This window comes from Chiloscyllium punctatum, chromosome 17 (assembly GCF_047496795.1).
Source record: "Chiloscyllium punctatum isolate Juve2018m chromosome 17, sChiPun1.3, whole genome shotgun sequence".
Taxonomy (NCBI): domain Eukaryota; kingdom Metazoa; phylum Chordata; class Chondrichthyes; order Orectolobiformes; family Hemiscylliidae; genus Chiloscyllium; species Chiloscyllium punctatum.
Window position 1 is genome coordinate 63360342 of NC_092755.1, and position 22579 is coordinate 63382920.

The window sequence follows — 22579 nt, forward strand, 5'->3', positions numbered from 1 at the left end:
ACATTTCTACAGCTAACATGCACTACTCAAACACAGCAAGCATCGTCAAGACTGAATGGATGAAGGAAAACTTTCTATAGGCTGTTTTTAAATGTCCAAGTGTTAAACAGTAATGAATGGTCAAAATGTTTCCTATACCCCTTTTCTCCTTGAATAAAATGTTATTGCACTTGCTTATTTCCAAAATCTATCAGCAACCTGTGAAAGATTCTGTGCCCTACAGGTGATTTTCATTAAATAAAAACTCTTTGTAGTTGTGCAAGGTTAAACAGCTTTGATGTGTTTTGGAATAAACCATCACAACTGTCAAAGCAAGGTATCGTAGATGACAAAAAAGAAAAGACAATTTAGCTAATACGACCTTCCTGGACACATGTCACTTGACAGTTGTGACAGCTTATTTCTAAATCAAAATCTCAGAGTTTAATTTCATACCATTTTGTATCGAGAAAGTTGGACCGACTTAATGAGATCTTTGGACCTTGTCCTACTACTTATTAAACTTCGTGTTTTTTTTTGTGTGTATACATCAAGTCCTTACTTAGGGTAAAAAAAACTATAGCAGAGAGGTATCAGTAGGTATTCTAACTCATACTTGTACAAAGTAAGTAATTAACTAACTAAGCAGAGATGGCTGGGCAGGTGATGTGCTGTTGCTGTATGATGTGGGAGCTGGCTGATGCCATTGTGAACGGCAGTGACCACATCTGCAGCAAGTGTTGGTTGCTGGAAGAACTCCGGATCAGAGTTGATGATCTGGAATCTGAGCTTCAAACACTGCGGCATATCCGGGAGGGGGAGAGTTACCTGGACGCTTTGTTTCAGGAGGCAGTCACACCTGGGAGATTAATTAATTCCCACTCAGCTAATGATCAGGCACAAAAGAGTGTGACTGTAAGTGAGGCAGGTAGGGGGAACCAGAGTTCAGGAGTGGAGGAGCCTCAGCCCTTGACCTTGTCCAACAGGTACGAGATTCTTGCTCCCTGTTCGGATGAGGAAAAGGGCTCTGGACAGGATGAGCCAACTGACCAAGGCACCATGGTGCAGAAGGCCATTCAAGAGGGGGGAGCTAATAGACAGGTAGTGGTTATAGGGGATTCTATAATTAGGGGGACAGATAGTATCCTTTGCAAGCCGGATCGGGAGTCTCGCATGGTGTGTTGCCTGCCCGGTGCCAGGGTGCGAGACATCTCTGACCGGCTTGAAAGGATATTGGAGCGGGAGGGGGAGACCATAAGACCATAAGACATAGGAGTGGAAGTAAGGCCATTCGGCCCATCGAGTCCACTCCGCCATTCAATCATGGCTGATGCGCATTTCAGCTCCACTTGCCAGCGTTCTCCCCATAGCCCTTAATTCCTCTAGACAACAAGAACCTATCAATCTCGGCCTTGAAGACATTTAGCGTCCCGGCTTCCACTGCACTCCGTGGCAATGAATTCCACAGGCCCACCACTCTCTGGCTGAAGAAATGTCTCCGCATTTCCGTTCTGAAATGACCCCCTCTAATTCTAAGGCTGTGTCCACGGGTCCTAGTCTCCTCGCCTAACAGAAACAATTTTCTAGCATCCACCTTTTCAAAGCCATGTATTATTTTGTATGTCTCTATTAGATCTCCCCTTAATCTTCTAAACTCCAACGAATACAATCCCAGTATCCTCAGCCGTTCCTCATATGCTAGACCTGTCATTCCAGGGATCATCCGTGTGAATCTCCGCTGGACACGTTCCAGTGCCAGTATGTCCTTCCTGAGGTGTGGGGACCAAAACTGGACACAGTACTCCAAATGGGGCCTAACCAGAGCTTTATAAAGTCTTAGTAGTACATCTCTGCTTTTATATTCCAACCCTCTTGAGATAAGAGACAACATTGCATTCGCTTTCTTAATCACAGACTCAACCTGCATGTTTACCTTTAGAGAATCCTCGACTAGCACTCCCAGATCCCTTTGTGCTTTGGCTTTATTAAGTTTCTCACCATTTAGAAAGTAGTCCATTCCTATATTCTTTTTGCCAAAGTGCAAGACCTCGCACTTGCTCACGTTAAATTCCATCAGCCATTTCCTGGACCACTCTCCCAACCTGTCTAAATCCTTCTGTAGCCTCCCCACTTCCTCAGTACTACCTGCCTGTCCACCTAACTTTGTATCATCGGCAAACTTCGCTAGAATGCCCCCGGTTCCCTCATCCAAATCATTAATATATAATGCGAACAGCTGTGGCCCCAGCACCGAACCCTGCGGGACACCGCTCGTCACCAGCTGCCATTCTGAAAAAGAACCTTTTATCCCAACTCTCTGCCTTCTGTTAGATAGCCAATCCTCAATCCATCCCAGCAGCTCACCTCGAACACCATGGGCCCTCACCTTGCTCAGCAGTCTCCCGTGTGGCACCTTATCAAAGGCCTTTTGAAAGTCCAGATAGACCACATCCACTGGGTTCCCCTGGTCTAACCTACTTGTTACCTCTTCAAAAAATTCCAACAGGTTTGTCAGGCATGACCTCCCTTTACTAAATCCATGTTGACTTGTTCTAATCAGACTCTGCTCTTCCAAGAATTTAGAAACCTCATCCTTAATGATGGATTCTAGAATTTTACCAACAACCGAGGTTAAGCTGATTGGCCTATAATTTTCCATCTTTTGCCTTGATCCTTTCTTGAACAAGGGGGTTACTACAGCCATCTTCCAATCATCCGGGACCTTTCCTGACTCCAGTGACTCTTGAAAGATCTCAACCAATGCCTCTGCTATTTCCTCAGCAACCTCTCTCAGAACTCTAGGGTGTATCCCATCGGGGCCAGGAGATTTATCAATTTTAAGACTTTTTAACTTTTCTAGCACTATCTCTTTCGTAATGGCAACCATACTCAACTCAGCCCCGTGACACCCTTTAATTTTTGGGATAATGAGGATCCAGTTGTTGTGGTCCACGTTGGTACCAACAACATAGGCAAGACTAGGTTGGAGGACCTGTTTGGGCATTACGAAGCACTAGGCAGGAAATTGAAGCACAGGTCCTCAAGGGTCATAATCTCCGGATTACTGCCCGAGCCACGTGCCAATTGGCATAGGGACAAGAAAATTAGGCAAGTAAACACGTGGCTAAGGGATTGGTGTGGGAAAGAGGGATTCCACTTCATGGGGCATTGGCATCAGTTTTGGAACGGGGGGATCTGTACCGTTGGGACGGTCTCCACCTGAACCGATCAGGTACCAATGTTCTGGCGAAGAGGATAAATAGGGTGGTCAGTAGGACTTTAAACTTCTGAGTTGGGGGGAAGGGAAAGTTAAAGCGACAGGGAGTATGGAGGTAAATGGAAAGATAAGCAGCAGGATAGCATGTTTCCAGGCGGATTTAAAATTGAGGCAGACTGAGAATGCAGAAAAAAGCAAGGATAACTTAGGACATATGACTTACAACATCTCTAATAAGGAAGTTAGCATTAAGGCACTTTACCTGAATGCTCGTAGCATTCATAACAAAGCCGATGAATTAATGGCACAGATAATAGTGAATGATTATGATGTAGTAGGCATCACAGAGACTTGGTTACAGGGGGGTCAGGACTGGCAGTTAAACCTCCATGGTTTTTCGACTTATCGAAAAGACAGAGAGGTGGGCAGAGGGGGTGGGGTTGCCTTGTTAGTTAAGAACAAAATTAAATCTATGGTATTGAATGACATAGCGTCGGATGATGTAGAGTCTGTGTGGGTGGAATTGAGGAACCACAAAGGCAAAAAAACCATAATTGGAGTTGTGTACAGACCTCCTAACAGTGGTCAGGACCAGGGACGCAACATGTACCGGGAAATAGAGAAGGCATGTCAGAAAGGCAAGGTTACATTGATCATGGGTGACTTCAATATGCAGGTGGACTGGGTAAATAATGTTGCTAGTGGATCTAAAGAAAGGGAATTCATGGAATGCTTACAGGATGGCTTTTTGGAACAGCTTGTCATGGAGCCCACAAGAGAGCAGGCTATTCTGGACCTAGTGCTTTGCAATGAACCAGACTCTATAAAAGATCTTCAAGTAAGGGAACCCTTAGGAAGTAGCGACCATAATATGGTAGAGTTCAGTCTGGAGTTTGAAAGGGAGAAGACAAAATCTGATGTAATGGTGTTACAGTTGAATAAAGGTAATTATGAGGGCATGAGAGAGGAACTGACTAAAATAGACTGGAAGCAGAGGCTAACTGGGAAGACACTAGAGCAAAAATGGCAGGAGTTTGTAGGTATAATTGAGGACACTGTACAGAGGTTCATTCCCAAGAAAAGAAAGATTAACCGGGGAGGGATTAGACAACCTTGGCTGACAAAGGAAGTCAGGAAATGTATTAAAGAAAAAGAGAGATCCTATAAAGTGGCTAAGAACAGTGGGAAATCAGAAGATTGGGAAGGATACAAAAGCAAACAGAGGATAACAAAGAGTGTAATAAGAAATGAGAGGATCAAATATGAAGGTAGGCTAACCAGTAATATTAGAAATAATAGTAAAAGTTTCTTTCAGTACATAAGAAACAAACGACAGGCAAAAGTAGACATTGGGCCACTTCAAACTGATGCAGGGAGCCTAGTGATGGGAGATAAGGAAATAGCAGGAGAACTTAACAAGTACTTTGCGTCAGTTTTCACAGTGGAAGACATGAGTAATATCCCAAAAATTAAAGGGTGTCACGGGGCTGAGTTGAGTATGGTTGCCATTACGAAAGAGATAGTGCTAGAAAAGTTAAAAAGTCTTAAAATTGATAAATCTCCTGGCCCCGATGGGATACACCCTAGAGTTCTGAGAGAGGTTGCTGAGGAAATAGCAGAGGCATTGGTTGAGATCTTTCAAGAGTCACTGGAGTCAGGAAAGGTCCCGGATGATTGGAAGATGGCTGTAGTAACCCCCTTGTTCAAGAAAGGATCAAGGCAAAAGATGGAAAATTATAGGCCAATCAGCTTAACCTCGGTTGTTGGTAAAATTCTAGAATCCATCATTAAGGATGAGGTTTCTAAATTCTTGGAAGAGCAGAGTCTGATTAGAACAAGTCAACATGGATTTAGTAAAGGGAGGTCATGCCTGACAAACCTGTTGGAATTTTTTGAAGAGGTAACAAGTAGGTTAGACCAGGGGAACCCAGTGGATGTGGTCTATCTGGACTTTCAAAAGGCCTTTGATAAGGTGCCACACGGGAGACTGCTGAGCAAGGTGAGGGCCCATGGTGTTCGAGGTGAGCTGCTGGGATGGATTGAGGATTGGCTATCTAACAGAAGGCAGAGAGTTGGGATAAAAGGTTCTTTTTCAGAATGGCAGCTGGTGACGAGCGGTGTCCCGCAGGGTTCGGTGCTGGGGCCACAGCTGTTCGCATTATATATTAATGATTTGGATGAGGGAACCGGGGGCATTCTAGCGAAGTTTGCCGATGATACAAAGTTAGGTGGACAGGCAGGTAGTACTGAGGAAGTGGGGAGGCTACAGAAGGATTTAGACAGGTTGGGAGAGTGGTCCAGGAAATGGCTGATGGAATTTAACGTGAGCAAGTGCGAGGTCTTGCACTTTGGCAAAAAGAATATAGGAATGGACTACTTTCTAAATGGTGAGAAACTTAATAAAGCCAAAGCACAAAGGGATCTGGGAGTGCTAGTCGAGGATTCTCTAAAGGTAAACATGCAGGTTGAGTCTGTGATTAAGAAAGCGAATGCAATGTTGTCTCTTATCTCAAGAGGGTTGGAATATAAAAGCAGAGATGTACTACTAAGACTTTATAAAGCTCTGGTTAGGCCCCATTTGGAGTACTGTGTCCAGTTTTGGTCCCCACACCTCAGGAAGGACATACTGGCACTGGAACGTGTCCAGCGGAGATTCACACGGATGATCCCTGGAATGACAGGTCTAGCATATGAGGAACGGCTGAGGATACTGGGATTGTATTCGTTGGAGTTTAGAAGATTAAGGGGAGATCTAATAGAGACATACAAAATAATACATGGCTTTGAAAAGGTGGATGCTAGAAAATTGTTTCCGTTAGGCGAGGAGACTAGGACCCGTGGACACAGCCTTAGAATTAGAGGGGGTCATTTCAGAACGGAAATGCGGAGACATTTCTTCAGCCAGAGAGTGGTGGGCCTGTGGAATTCATTGCCACGGAGTGCAGTGAAAGCCGGGACGCTAAATGTCTTCAAGGCCGAGATTGATAGGTTCTTGTTGTCTAGAGGAATTAAGGGCTACGGGGAGAACGCTGGCAAGTGGAGCTCAAATGCGCATCAGCCATGATTGAATGGCGGAGTGGACTCGATGGGCCGAATGGCCTTACTTCCACTCCTATGTCTTATGGTCTTATCAGTAATTGCAATTTAAATTCTGATTGGTGATAAACACAAGCAAACTGCATGGCAGATGGAGTTTAATTCAGATAAATGCGAAGAGCTGCATTTTGGGAAAGCAGATCGTAGCAGGACTTATACACTTAATGGTAAGGTCCTAGGGAGTGTTGCTGAACAAAGGGACCTTGGAGTGCAGATTCATAGCTCCTTGAAAGTGGAGTAGCAGGTACATAGGACAGTGAAGGCAGCATTTGGTATGCTTCCCTTTATTGGTCAGAGTATTGATTACGGGAGTTGGGAGGTCATGTTGCGGCTGTACAGGACATTGGTTAGGCCACTGTTGGAATATTGCCTGCAATTCTGGTCTCCTTCCTATCAGAATGATGTTGTGAAACTTGAAAGGGTTTGGAAAAGATTTACAAGGATGTTGCCAGGGTTGGAGGATCTGAGCTGAAGGGAGAGGCTGAACAGGCTGGGGCTGTTTTCCCTGGAGCGTCGGAGGCTGAGGGGTGACCTTATAGAGGCTCACAAAATTATGAGGGGCATGGATAGGATAAATAGACAAAGTCTTTCCCCTGGGGTCAGGGAGTCCAGAACTAGAGGGCATAGGTTTAGGATGAGAGTGGAAAGATTAAAAGAGACCAAAGGGGCAACTTTTTCACGCAGAGGGTGATATATGTATGGAATGAGCTGCCAGAGGATGTGGTGGAGGCTGGTACAATTGCAACATTTAAGAGGCATTTGGATGGGTATATGAATAGGAAGGGTTTGGAGAGATATGGGTCGGGTGCTGGCAGGTGGGACTTTAGATTGGGTTGGGATATCTGGTCGGCATGGACGGGTTGGACCGAAGAGTCTGTTTCCATGCTGTACATCTCTATGACTCTATATGAAAATTTCATTAGCTCGGGGTTAATAATAAGAATAACATTAGTTCTTGTCAGTAAAATGGACATCTCCTCATAGCCCAATTCACTTGGTGATTTTATTTAGCATTACCCATTTAGAAAGGGTAATTCAGAATCTCCAAAGATAAATATAGTGGGGAAAAGGAAAGTTTTACAATGTATATTTGGTAAATGCACTTAGCTGCAAGTAATTTCATTATAAATCTGTAGTAATGTTGCATTCATTAATCTCGTTGTGCAAATGGCAACATGTATCAAGTGGCAGCCTAATCGTAGTAACTGAAAGTGACGAAGATAATTACTCTCCTCAGAACATAACACTGAGACTGAAGATTTATCAGGAACAATTACAGATACATCTCAAGCATGAATTACTAACTTTGAGCCAGGTGGCAGTTACTTAACTGCTGAAAGTTAATTTTGATAGGTTTTGACATTTGTTTCATTTAGATTGCTATCTTCTTATCATTGTAAAATATGGGGATTATTTATATATGGGATGTATAACCCATTAGAAGGTCTATAAATATGATAAATTCAGTGATCAACTGCTTGCCATTCAGTATTATTTATGTAACAAATAAGGTATGAAACGCAATAACAATGAATTTAGTTTAGTTATAGGATTAATTATATTTAAGCATGGACTATGCTTTCAAGATTTCTCAGTTGATGAAGAAAATGTGACATTTTGAAAATTACAATGCAGGGTAATTTGTTGGAATTAACATTTTTCCATAACACTTACTGTGTGTTAAAGTCACAACAGTTTTGAGCACATTCACGGACATCTGGAGTTTTTAATCTCTATAAATTTATGAATGGAGTGAATGGGTTCATAAGTTACACCACTAACAATTATCTTTTTATACCTGCTTTATATGGAGAGAATTCACTGTGCATATGATACAAACGCAAATGTTTTGCAGGTATAAATCTGAACGTAAAACAGAAAAATATCCAGCAAATGCAGTGGCATTTATGGAGACAGAAATAATTAACATTTAATTATTAACTTTATTTCTCCACACATGCTGCCGGATCTGCTAAGTGTTCCCACCATTTAGTATTGCTTTAGTCCATAGTGTACCAGACTACTTAAAACCAACCAGAAAACCATCTTGTCAAACTATCTAGTTCAGGCTAAAACTGGAATTTAGTTTATTGTAAGAAATAAATTCCCATCCAAATCAAGAGAATTAAGGTCAGAACATGTATAACTATCAACTTCTTGAACTGGAAATAACAATATTCACTAGAATCTAAAGCCATCCATTTCTGCATTCTTCTGCACTATACAATTCTGACTCAATACCCAGGATGTGGAAATATAACTAAATTGAATTCACTAAAAATGTCAGTTTGTTAATTTTCAGCCAATAATTATCCATTATTCATGAAGCATTCTGATGAATAGTTATTACATGCAATTTGTTAACTAATATACATATAGTTTTCAAAAGTTTCAGTGTTAACCAAAGAATCAATGCAATCACTAAGCTAACGACTCATCTTGCTGGAGCTCAGTACCTGCTTGGGCAATATTTGTGTACACACTTAAGCCCAGATCCAATAAGAAACAAAGCACAAACTAAAATCACAGGAAATTATCCTTGCTCCAATTCCATATGAACATAGACTAGTATGGAATTGTTTCACAATTATGACAGAATTGGAAGATTAGAAAAATTCAAGTACCAGTGAGTTGTTTTTTTCAATCCTCCCCTTTTTCTTCAATCTCCTTGTATGAAATGTTATTTAAAAATTTTTGGCTGATTATAAGATTAGAAATTATAGGAATGTAGCGTTATTATATAATAGTGTCATCGAATTCGTGTGGACTTCCAGCTTCAGAGGTTTTTGGTACTCTATATATTTAAGAGTACAGTACTAGATATTTGTTCCTTACTTAAAAGGTTTTTTTAAAATAATTTTATTTGCAGTGGCAACATGTCTCAGAGCTCTGTATGAGTATTAAAACAAATTAGATTATTGTCACAGAATTAACTGAGATTTTCTGATTTGCAGATAGTTATGAAATTAGCAGATAGCTATGAAAGTAGTCCTAGTTTCTATGTCTGAGTATAGGTTATAAGTTAATTAAAAACTAAATGTAAAATAAAACACTATTTTGGATGAGGGATATAAATATAAGCAAAAGTTTGATTTCTGCTTAAATTCTATGTTTGATTTCATGAAGTACCTTACATGGAGCTAGTAAAATTATTGATGAATCACAAATCCTGAAACTACAAAAAGAATTGCTTACTTTTATAGCGATAAACCATAAGATAAGATTAATAGGATTTCAAAGAAGCAAAATGGAAATTGCACATCACCCAGGAATACTACTTAAAAGTACAGATACTGCAAAATATTGTCATCTAAATCCAACAAAAAAAGTTTAAGATAATTCAAGATACAAGTTGGAACATAAATGTAGCACTAAGTACAAGCATAAAGTGTATTCTAGTTTATCATGTATAATATTCTATGTTCTATCTAGTACTTTGTCAGATCTTTAAATATTATAAGCATTGTCATCTTTCTTAAATATTGACTATTCATTGTAGAACCAGGAAAATAAATACCTTGTTGCCGTGGCTAATTATCCAACCAAAACTTTTGACACCACAGGCAAGCTGATTAGTGGACACATCCAGGCAGGTCACTGTATTTCCATAGATGGAGTGAAGTGCCTTTGGTTCTGCATCAGGGTTGAGTAAGTAAACAGTATCTTCAGCTGCTGCTACTGCTGGTTGACTTCCATCTGTATTTAGAGGAGCACCTGGAACAAGTTGAAGATAGCTAACCTGGAAAATAACAAGATAAAAAGAGTCTTCGGCATTTTTATGGATTACAATTCAGAAGCCAAAAAATAGAAATCAAATTATCAACTAAACATGGTTCCCACGTGTGGTTTTGCTTTTTAGGAACAGAATTAAACCCCCATTCAAACTATATAACCTCTATTATTCAAACTCTTAACTATTTTCAAGAATAATGGAATAATGAGAGACTGGCAGGTGGTAGTTTAATTTCAACTCCATTCAACTCTTCTAGCACTAAGATCAGCTGGCATTAGAATAGTTTATCTGTCAGCTCAAAAAAAAAATCACACACCCACTTCAACACACACAAGAAAGTTGGCCTAAAATTACTATTCAAGCACAGATGACATTCCCACCAGCTTACAGAGATGGGCACTGAAGGATACATGTAGTCACTTCAAGCTATCCTATTGGCAATTTCCACTGAACTCAGAGCTGTCAACTTAAAAAATAAATATCAAAATTGTCTGTTCAAAAATCTTCCAATGCCACCACGTGCAGATTGTATTGAGCATAACAATATTGATTTTGGCCTGCTCATTTGGGCTCATGATTGGTCCTGCAGCTGCAATCATGAACGGGTAGATGGGAGAGGTCTAGGCTGGCAGATCAGCTGTCTGGTACAAGTAAACCTTGCCAGCAGAAACAGAGCAAAAGATGGGAGTGCAACAGCAGAAACAGGCTACAACACATTCAAAATTCACAGTACTAATCTGTGGTGTAATTCAGGGAGTATTGATTATCTGGCAGTTAACCTGCTTACTGAGGTAATCTTGGTTATGTGGATAATTAAGGCTTTGCTGTATCACCTTTGGTCCTTTCCAAATGCAGTGGATATTTCTTTATTTGTCTTATCTAACCACTTTTTTCTGTATACTAAATCAAAGAACTGTGCTAATACAGACCCAGGCTGGCACAAAGCCAGCTTTATATTCTTCTCATTAGGTAATCAAACCAAAATAATTCTTGGCAAGAAAATGATGTCATGGCAACTCAGCAGGATTAAATGAGTGACCGTGGTTAAATGATTCGAGGGATAACTAACACCTGTGATATTCCTGATAATTAGAGAAATGTATGAGTGACTTCTATAATTAAATGAAAGGTTTCACTACTGGAGTTTTATTCTTTTTAGATAGTTCTCTGTGGGCCCACATTAATAAATGTGTTGCACATGGTTTTATCAAAAGTACACAATATATTCTGTTTCCCCTTTCTCAATTTAATGCTAACTAAATTGAGTAAAGGAAAAGAACTGATAATATCTGCTTTCATTATGCATTGGTTTTAGCCAGGCTGCTGGCTTCGCTAACTTGAAAGGGATAAATTAACAACTCAATTGTGGCAGGACAGAAAAATACTTTAAAGTGTTCAAATCTTCAGAATTGTAGTACTCAATGTTTCAAACAAAATGGCACTTCAAAAGCAAGCATTTCCTTTGCAATAAATTGTTCAATCATGAATTATAATGTATGCCATGAAAGAAAGGAAACTGGCATTTACACGGTGTCTTTCACATCCACAGGATATCCCACAGCACTTCACAGCTAACAAAGTGTTCAAAGTACCAGCACTATGGTGAGGTACAAAATCAATTAACTGTAATTACAATGAAATGCAGTAGAAATTACATAGATTGTAGAATGCTTCCAAGTTCATCTGGCTCTGCTGAAAGTTAATAAATATTACACTGTCCACATTTAACATTTGTGCTAAAAACTAATTTTGCCATTAAAACTACACAGAAACAGAAAAGCACAACAAGAAATAAATGGCACAAAACTTGGTTGAATATATAAATTGTATCAAATCAAAGCTAAAGTTGAAAGTGCTTGTGAGTTTTTGGGAGTTTCTGATAGCATTGCAAGGGAATATAACCCTTTCAAGAGCTGATGTTTGCCTCATTTTGTGATTCAGTATCTTTAAAGCAGGTAAATGAAGATTATAGGGCTGTTTCTCAATACATTTTGATCTTGCAATAAGCTAATTTGACAAATCAATAAATACCAAACAAAATGGTTTTCTATGGGAGACAATTATGATATTAACTATTTCACATAATCACATAATGTAGAAAGTGTAACTTCCTGGCCACCTGTTGAGATATATTGCTTCTCACATCTACTAGTGCTGAAAAGCATTTCTTTCAGTTCCTGCATACATACAACTAACTTTAAACAAAGTATAGGTAACCTCATCAAAAAAAAACTGCCTTCCTGCTTCAGTGATGTAGTATGCATTAAGTTTATGTTTGCGCTAGATGCTTCAAAGATTACACGTTAGGGCTTTCTGCTATGCATTATATCTCCTCTCTCTTTCCTCAGAAGAATTGGTCTTCAGAAGAGTGATTGTGCCCTGCTTAGTCACTGAATATAATCCAGAATCTACAAAGGCCACTTAACACCATCGCTTTGTAGCCCTTTATCCTATTTTCAGCTGATGATCTATATTGGGTTGGAGCTGTTCTCCACTTCTGAGAAAGCCCCAGACCCAACATCATCCCACCCTTCACTGAAGTTTAATCTCCTTAACAACACTGATTTTGAATTAATAATGGGTTGAAAGGTTATGGAGGGCGGGCAGGAAAGTGGAGCTGAGGCTGAGATGAGATCAGCCACAATCGTATTAAATGGTGGAACAAGTTCGAGGGGCTGAATTGCCTACTGCTCCTACATCTTACATTCATTTAAGGGGAAGCTAGACAAACATACAAGGAAGGAGGGAAAAGAGTGATATCATGATAGATTTAGAAGAATAAGGATAGCCTAAGGTTCAAATGGAGCATAAATACAGGCAGGACACAAAATAACACCCCATCTTGCCAGAGAGCTCTTCCTGAGTCTGAGTTTTTCTCAAGGGCTTTTTTGTTCTTTCTCGTGACTTCTTTTTCCTTCTTCTTCCAAATTGAATTTGTAGGGCATAATTTCTGTTACGATTACTATTCTCTTCAGCTCATAATTCATCCACGCTTTGCGGCATCCTTAAATTTTGAAGTTATGCCCTATGCATCCAAGTCACGATTATTAATATAAATATGGATACATAGTAGTCCTAATATTGACCCGAGGACCTTCCTCCAGCCTGTAAACAATCATTAAACATTACTTCCCAATCACATTTCCAGCTGGCATCAATTTTTTCTCTCTATCATCTACTGTCCACTAATCCAGCACTTCTTCAATAATGCTACTAGCCATGCGAGCAATACTATTTGCACAAGTGCAAACATAATCTCCAAGCTATATTTCAGATTCTAGCATGTGTAAAAGTCTCGCTTGAAAAAAAAGAGACAATAACTTGGCATGTACAAACTCTCTCGCAACAAAAGACACTTGAGCATCAGAAAAAGAAACAGAAGCTCAATACCTCCAGTTTCTTAATAGATTAAATATTGACTTAACATCCTTAAATGAATCTATATCTTTGCTTTAGTGGCAGAACACTACATTAACTTGGATATAGCAAGAATATAGCAAAAGTAGTTGATGCTTTGTCAATTTAAATGGTTGAAAAACACGAAACTAGCCTTTTTTTCCAGCAACTGACTGGAGGATAAGTTAAAATGATTGTAATAATTCCAATATTATTGGAGGAATTATTTGTTGAATACAGCAATCCAGAGAGGTAAATCTTTATTAATAATTTGGAGTTTTGTGTGATTATATCTGAAGTGTTAGGGAGATATTTTACATGGTTACCCTTCTTGAAAATTCCCAGTTAAATGGTTCCCTGTTGAAAGGATGGGAATGAATTGGCCTTGATAGAGCAATTTGTACATGGTCTGTGATTGGTTAAATTGGTCTTTGTTCATAATAGTGGTTAATGCACTCTCAAAGTAAATTGAAGTTAATTGAATATTTTTGAACATAATTCTTTGAATATAATTATTGTGCTTTATTAGTATTGATCTATTTTCCAAAATATGTTTCATCAGTTCATCATTGTTCTTGCTTTGGATTCTTCAATCCACGAAAGATGTTAAGGCATCCAAGGGATACCTGTGAGAGACAAACTTTGTGAATCTGTGGTAATGAATTAGCTCAGAATGCATTAAATGCAGTAAATGAAATACAAAGAAAAATGCAGAAATACAATGGAAACACAAACCCACCAGTTTTTGGAGTTCAAACCGCTGTGCTTTCCTCCAATATCCTTTCTCATCACAGGATTCCAATCTTACTTGATAACCTGAGCAAGTTGCAATTACAGCACTATCTGATGCCATTGCTATAGCCTGTATCTCCTGGCTATGCTGATAATGATGGACTGGTTCCCGTGCAAGAACTGTGCTCCACACATCAATAGCACCTGCAAAAAAACAAAAAGAACGGAATCAGTAAAATGATTACAATCACAAGGTCAGAAAGTATATGCAAACAGTATGACTTCCAAAAATATTCATCTACATTTTCATTTAAAGATCTTTAACTTTGTAGATTCAATCACCCAATAACTGTTATGCATTGAGAAAATGCAGACCATTTCTCATATTAATGGGAAAACTTCATGATTAAACCTAATGCTGCAGTTCCTCAGTCCCCATTAATCTTGGACATTATATTTAAAATTCAATGGATGAAGAAATCCTGATATGAGATTCAATAACTTTCCAGTTCTTATTTTCAAGGGACGGTAGATGGAATCTAAGTCGATGAGTTCCGATTAGAATGCCATGCCTCTCAGAATTCTCATGCGCGTCTTTGTTTCGCCTGTCCGAGGATGTGTGTGTTGTCCCAGTCAAAGTGGTGTCCTTCTTTGTCTGTATGTATAGAAACTAGTGATAGAGGGTCATGTCTTTTGGTGACTAGTTGGTGTTCATGTATCCTGGTTGCAAGTTTCCTGGTGTTTGTCAGAGGTAGTGCATGGTATCTTGTAAATGACATTAGTTTTGCTGGCAGTAACAGTAGCCCACAAACCTACCAACACACACAAACAGTGACTAATGAACCTAAAGGATCTATTAGATACTGCCAGCAAAACTAACGTCATTTACAAGAAATCATGCAAGAACTGTAAAAAAAAACACTACATTGGACAAACAAGCAGGAAACTTGCCACCAGGATACATGAACACCAAGATTCCACCAAAAGACATGACCCACTATCACTAGTTTCCATACATACAGACAAAATAGGACACCACTTTGACTAGGACAACACATACCCTAGGACAGGTGAAACAAAGACGTGAACGAGAATTCTTAGAGGCATGGCATTGTAACCAGAACTCCATCAATAAACACATTGACTTAGATTCCCATCCTCCTTCCCTTGAAAAAAAAACAGAAATGACATCACCCACCTTCAGAAACCAAAACCTATAAAGAGAGAGGTGGGACATACCACCAGCACTTCACCAGAGACACTGATGATGCTACCAAGTCATGGTGACAAAACATCTGAAAACAAACCTTCCAGCTCAGTAAGCTAACTTACATACTTATCATTAATTTCAGCTACAAATCTTCTCAAAAAATCACTAACTTAATAACAATGTATATTTTAGTATATAACTATACAATCCTTTCACCTATGTATTGGCTGAATGTCTAAGAATATTTCACTTTTCACTCTTTTGACATACACTGTACAATAATCTGTTTAGGTTAGTACTTTGTGATCTTCTGTATTAATTTTATATAGTTTTGAGACTCTTAGCAACTTTTCAAACTGTACCTTTTGTTTTTGAAAAAGGTTAAGAAATTATTTCCAACCATTCAACCATAGATTTTAAAAAGTCCCTAACAAATAGCTCTAAGACAGTACTAATGGTCAATGATAAGTGTCTGATTTAATGAGAACTTCCACCAATTAAGTGAAAATTGAGACAGTAAACTCAAGATTACCAATCATTGGGTCTGGATAGCATACACATCCTTTCCAAAACAAGTGGGTAAAGCACATGTCAAACTATGCTGTTATCTCAGCAAAACATCACAAAATAACCATATAAACCATAATGAAGAGGATGGACCCACCGATAATTGGCAACTTAAGGAACCAGTCAGAAAATTGTAGAAGATAACATTAATGTCCATTAATAGCAAAAATAAATAGACCACATGTCCCTTTACCTAACAAACAATGAGCCTTGCCCCATCTAGGCCTATCAGAACGTAATAATATAATTAATCATGCTGTGGGTTGAGGCTTGGAAAGTATTCATAAATAGCAGCATTCAGTGCCCATGGCATGCATCAAACGAAGTTACTCTGCTGTCCGAATGGAAGCAGAAAACACAAAAAAATGTAGACAATTGTGTACTCACTGCCCTGCTTTGAGAACTTACGTTTCCCGAATTACTGCTCTATCTCTGGTTGGCTTAGTTGTTAAAGTCACAAATGAATGAATAAATATTGGATTGGAGTTTAAATTGCAGCCCAGAATTTAACAGACTAATTGGTGATGATGAGATGCCTGCAGCCAACAAAATGAGTGAGATTTGCTATTCAAGAGAATACTGTCCAAGTTAGAGTATGGAGTTTCGTGTTTGACAAGGTTATATAATTCACGTGATGGGCCCTCCTGAGGCTCCAGATCCTCCTGGTACTAGGGCTTAAAGTTACAGTGCTGCGGCTTACTTCCTCAGACACAAAATAAAACTGCAGATGCTGGAATCCAAGGTAGACAAGCCGGAGGCTGGGAGAACACAGCAAGGCAGGCAGCATCAGGTGGTGGACAAATTCTAGCCTTCCCAGTTCCCTCACTATCCCAGTTTTGATACTGAACCCTCTTGATTCCACTTAGTGTGAGCAAACTAATTAACAAACTATCTCCATACTTTGACAAATTACGGATGATAAGCAGAATGAGGTGATAATTTTACTGGGGCAAGGATATCTGATTCAAGTATATTTTAGAACAACTCACCAGGACTTGGATTTTTCAGGCTGCAGCAGATCAGAGAATTGACTACATGGTCCAAAAGAGTGTAGGAGGCAGGTGTTTTGATTCATGTGGCACTCTCGCTCACACACACACATGCATTGGTACAGGGTTTGGGTAGAAATTCGAAGATTATTGCTGTTTTAAGGTTGTGATTATTAATTCTGACCTAGCTTCTCTCAGTCCCTTAGCAAAACATTCTCTTAATTCCCAGGTCAGTTCTTCAGTGGACCATGACAACTAAATCCTGTCTCTCCTGCTTCAAGTTCTTCTCCAGCCTCAAAGAGGGTCTTTATTCAGGGGTCTGTGATGGTAACACCTGTGTAACGCTCAGTCATGGCTGCAAAGAAGAGTATCTAATCCCCTGATGATATTACACACTATGACCACATTCCTTTTCAATTTCTCCATTTGGAAGGTTTTTCTGTACCACAGTGCCAAGGTCACTTTGCCTATCTCTCCTATAGACTTTTCTCTCATCCGCACAATGAACAAGGGCATTATTACAGCTCAATAAGTTCAAAGGCCGACGTTCCTTCAGCATGCATCCAGTGTAAGTTCTGAAACGGGCCTCCTACACTCTTTTTGGACCATGGACTCAAAATGTTAACTTTGTTATCTCCAAAGATGCTGACATAGCTGTTGAGTTTCTCTGGCAATTTCTGTTTGTGTTTGTAACCTTAACTGCCTGACTCGCAATCATACCTTGCCAATCCCGGCTGCTGGACCTGTACAACTTGTTAACTTCAGGAGTGTGGCTGGCTCCTGAGTCAAAAGTGTCCAAGTAACATTTTCATTTTTTGATTCCCTGCAATATCTATACCTCAGATTCTACCTCAACAACTTTGAACTGCAGAAACACTGTAATTAATTCCACGGATCAGGCTGCTGTCTAGCCCCTGCAGTCGCTGCCTATTCATGTATCTTTTTAAATACCTCTTAAACATTGCTGTTCTATCACCTCTCATGACAGTGTGTTCCAGGCACATACCACCCTCTGTAAAAAAGAAATTACCTCATGTATCTCCATTATACTTTCCCCCTCTTACCCTAAACCTATGCCCCTAGTATTTTACACTTTCACCCTGGGGGGAAAAAAAAAAAGAGTCCAGACTATCTGTCCTACCCATGCCTCTCATAATTTTATATACTTCTATCAGGTCACACCTCAGCTTCTGACCTTCTAGCAAAAACAAACCAAGTTTACCCAAACTCTCCTAATAGCTAAATCATGCCAATGTAGGCAACATCCTGGTAAAGGAGTAAATTACTGCAGATGTGGAATCTATACTGAAAACAAAAAGTGCCAGAGATCACAGTGGGTCAAGCAGCATCCATGGAAAGACAGCAAGCTGACAGAGTCTAGATGACTCTTCATCAGAGGTGTCATCTAGATTGGAAACGTTGGCTTGCTCTCTGTCCATGGATGCTGCCTGACACGCGGTGATTTCCAGCATTTTTTGTTTCCAGTAACATTATGGTAAACCTCTTTTGTCCCCTCTCGACAGCCTCCTATAGTGTGGTGACTAAAACTGCAAACTATATTTTGCCCTTGGTTTGTCTGGTATCAATTGTTGTTCTCCATTCCGATTTCTTTTCAATCCTTCATACTCAGGAAAATTTAGTCCGATCAAGGTGGACCAAAGTAGTGAGAACAAAGAACGATGCACAGTTAACATGATGTGCAGATCAGTAAGGAGGAGAAAGTGAGGACTGCAGATGCTGGAGCTCAGAGTCGAGAGTGTAGTGCTGGAAAAGCACAGCAGGTCAGGCAGCATTTGAGGAGCAGGAGAATTGATGTTTCAGGCATAAGCCCTTCATGAGAAATAAGGCTTGTGGGTTGGGGCTGAGAGATAAATGGGAGGGGTTCAGGGGCAGGTAGCTGGGAAAGCAATAGGTGGATGAAGGTGAGAGATAATGAGATAGTTCGGGGGCGGGGAGGCGGGGGGGTGGGGGGAGTGTTGATGGACGGGTCTGGAGGGTGGTGCTGAGTCGGAGGCTTGGGACTGGGATAATGTAGGGGGAGGGGAAATCTTGTGTGGATGCAGAGTCCCAAGACGAATTATAAGGCATTCCTCCTCCAGGCGTCAGGTGGTAACAGTTTACCAATGGAGTAGGCCTAGGACCTGCATGTTCTTGATGGAGGGGGAGGAGGAGTTGAAGTGTTGAGAATTATCACAAAGATAACTAACAGTGCTCTGCCATTAAAATACTTGCACTTATACAGCAGCTTTCACTACCACTGGATGTCTTAAAATTTTTTCTAGCCAATGACTTTTTTAAAAATTTAGTCATTCTTGCATACAGCAAGCTCCAACAGCAGCAACCTTGTAATAACTAGATAATTTGTTTTTGTGTTGTCAATTGAGGGATTAACGCTGGCCAGGACACAAGGGACAACTCTACTACTCTTCCTTGAAATATTGCCATGGGATGTTTCACAGACCTGGGATTTAACATTTCATCTAAAATATAGTGCCTTTAAATAAACAACACTCCTATACAGTTTTGCATTGAAACTTCAGGCTTGTTGTTCACACTCAAGTCCTGAATGAAGCTTTAATCCACAACCTTCTTGCTTGAAGGCGAGCAACTGAGCACAGAGTTGATAGTAGTCTTTGCAACAATAACATTGCACCTGTAACTTCTACCTCATTTCAATGAAGTTTCTGCATTTGTACATGAATTACTCATTAAACTTCTACCAGAAAGGCAAGACAAACAATGAATAGTGAAACACATTAAACAATATGATCATTGTTAAGAGGGTAGTCAAGAGAGTAAAAATGAGAAGTGTGGATTCCCATTCCTTAAGATTGTGATTGCTGTTGGAAAGTTTAAGTTTAGCAATTTTAAATTTTTTACCTTTTTTACTGTCCATTATGTTTGTCAAACCTTTATTTAGAAGTGTGGAGTCTCATTCCTTAAAATTGTGATTGTTGTAAGAAGGCTTAAAGTATAGCAATTTTTAAACTCTTACTTTTTCTTTTTTCACCATTATGTTTTGTCCAATATTTATCTGCTTCATATTATTTCTTTCTGTAGCAAATTTGACATTGAATTTACCAACTCTAACTCACCTTTATTCTACTTATTCATTAATCCTACCAGCTCATTTGTTCAGAAAGTGCACAGTTGATCCTATTGTTCATCAAGGTCCCAGATGTTTTCTCTAGATCTAACTAAATTTTCACTCCACGTCAACATTTATAAGTCACTGTTTCCTTTGTACAAAACAAGAATGTTTCATTTTAATTGTTAATTTAATAGTTTAATAGAATGCAGAGTATTTCAGAATATACGAAGAAATCTTCTGAAACAGAAATGTTATTGTTAATTTAGCAGAAATTAAGAAACATTGCTCCTATTTGCTTCCGGACCATATGCAGTGGGGTGAAACACAACATGTTTTCAGAATGCATTATGCTGCTTCCAGAAACTCCATCTAAAACTAAATGAATGGAGAAACTCTACTGTGCATTGTACTCCGTTCTTCTGTCATTTACCATTTTAGCAGTGTAAAAGTGGACTTCAGCAGCTTTGTTACCCCCTTATTTTACCTCACCACTCAGCCTTTTTCAAATTACAAGTCCAAATAGACTAAGAACTTTAACTTTAGTCTTTTAAATGTCCATCCAAAGGATATTAATGTGCATGGCAAGAAATAAATACTAAGTTAACACAAGGTAATTTTTAGAATTAGTTGAGTACATAACCACAATTTGTATGCTCTTACCCAGATTTCGTTTGCTAAAATACATGAACAGGAATCACAATCATCCCAAAAATGATGATGTGTGATTTATACGAAGTCAAGAAAAACTGGCTTTTTACTTAAGAACTGTTTGAATTTAAAATGCCCACGTCATGCATTATCTGTTATGAGAGCTTCAGTTTTTGGAAAAGTTTGTTGTGATGTTTCATGTTGCTCTACGGTTTTAACTTCAAACTCAAAACTAGTTCAAATTAGTCAGAGTGTTTAAAGGGATTTGCCACTTGAAAGATTGGCAATTACTTGTTTCAGCACAAAACATGATAATGATCCTCCAAAATAACTTTGGCCTGTGTTGAACAGTATTTGTTCAGCCAGGGAATCAGTTTTATCATTTCAGAAAGTATTTTCTATAATTCTGTACCACACACTGTCCCAATTTGATCCTCACAACTAATGCGTCTGATGATGACATTTTGCTGATAGCCAGACATAATCAACTCTAGCCAAGTCTCAGCTTACAACTTACCAATCAATAATTAATGTCTGTTTTGTGCCTGACACAGTCATTGAAATAAATCACCTCGCTCCCTCCTTTGCTTGTTGCAGAAGATCACTAAACTCAAAGACTTGGAATCATAACAAATTATATATCAGCGTGGCAGGGGCACATGAAATCCCGGTGTTTGCAAAAGAAAATTAAAGGAATGAATAGAGGAATTTTGACTGAAAATGTAATGGCTAATGACTAAAGCATTGCATTGTATTTGTATGAAAGGGTAGGCTGAAAAATATCCAAGTAACCTCAACATATGGTATGATGGAGCAATTAATACTCTTTCATTTATGGTCAAAATACTATTGCTGGCAGACAGACAATCTTCTGTCCTACTCCAAAATTCTTTTAAAATCCATCAAATTTGCTACACATCAAACATCCATCTTCATAGATGTATTTAAATCAGATCTTTGGATTGAAGACTTATTTTTAAATGTACAAAGCACTATGCTGAATTTCACCAAGGTTCACAGCAGAGTATAAATCTTAAAGAATAATTTATAAGCTTTCCCAGGAAGCTAGAATTAAAAGCAAGTTTGTAGTGTCTCAGTTTCTTTTTCATGTAGTAGTTATTGGCTCCTCAAACATAATTAACAATATTGCCTTTCCCTTTTATTGCTTGAACTCAGGTTTCTTTTATATGCTGTGAGACTTATTTCATGTTGTTTCAATGAGGGTTTCAACTGGCATTTCATTTCAGGATGAATGATTTTTTGCCATTCCTGTTGATGGCAGGTGTGCTCTTTTACTTCATGACAAACCTGCAAAGCAATTAGATTTCAAAGAACAAGCACTCTGATACAATCTTTCACCAAGTACAAAGTAACACAGGTTTAACATATTGCAGCTTCTGAGCATCAGTTATACAGGAACGGGCCACAGTGCGCTCAAAGATAATAGCGTTACTGATACAAATGTTATAATGTGCATGACCACCAGAAGATCCTAAATATTGAAATTTGCTTTGCAATGACTGGAACTCAATAGTTCAAGTCCATTTTTAATAATCTAATAATCGTTAAAGCAACACCAATAAAACTTGCTCACACAGAAAGAGAATAATTTAAATTATTCAAGCTCATTCTTGCAAGCAGTAAATTGCTGTTAGTTCTCTTTTAAATGTTAACTTCCTTCTTATTTTTCCATTCTGCCCTTTTCTCTCTCTCAATCCTATTTTTATTTCGCTGTCGTCATTCTTCTCGATATTTAAGAGCAAATGCGCTGTGATGCCCGCTCTGCTGAAATCTGCTCCATGCTCTCTCACAAGAAACAATTGAGAAATAATTGGGAGCATATAATTATGATCCATGGCTTAAACAAAGACCATTCTGCGTCAGTAAGCAGTATTTGCAAACATAACAATGTGAAATCAGA

The 22579-nt window shown here is 39.1% G+C and overlaps 1 protein-coding gene across 4 annotated transcripts in view; it reads right to left on the reverse strand.

Annotated features, from left to right (window-relative positions):
- Window positions 1-22579, reverse strand: part of fbxw8 (F-box and WD repeat domain containing 8) — a 168184-nt gene that overhangs the window by 56306 nt on the left and 89299 nt on the right. For all 4 annotated transcript variants that reach the window (XM_072587321.1, XM_072587320.1, XM_072587322.1 and 1 more), the window contains 2 exons: window positions 14161-14357; window positions 9810-10031 (listed from right to left, as the gene is read on the reverse strand). In XM_072587321.1, the coding sequence (XP_072443422.1) occupies window positions 9810-10031; window positions 14161-14357 (419 nt within the window). The remainder of the gene's footprint in view (window positions 1-9809; window positions 10032-14160; window positions 14358-22579) is intronic.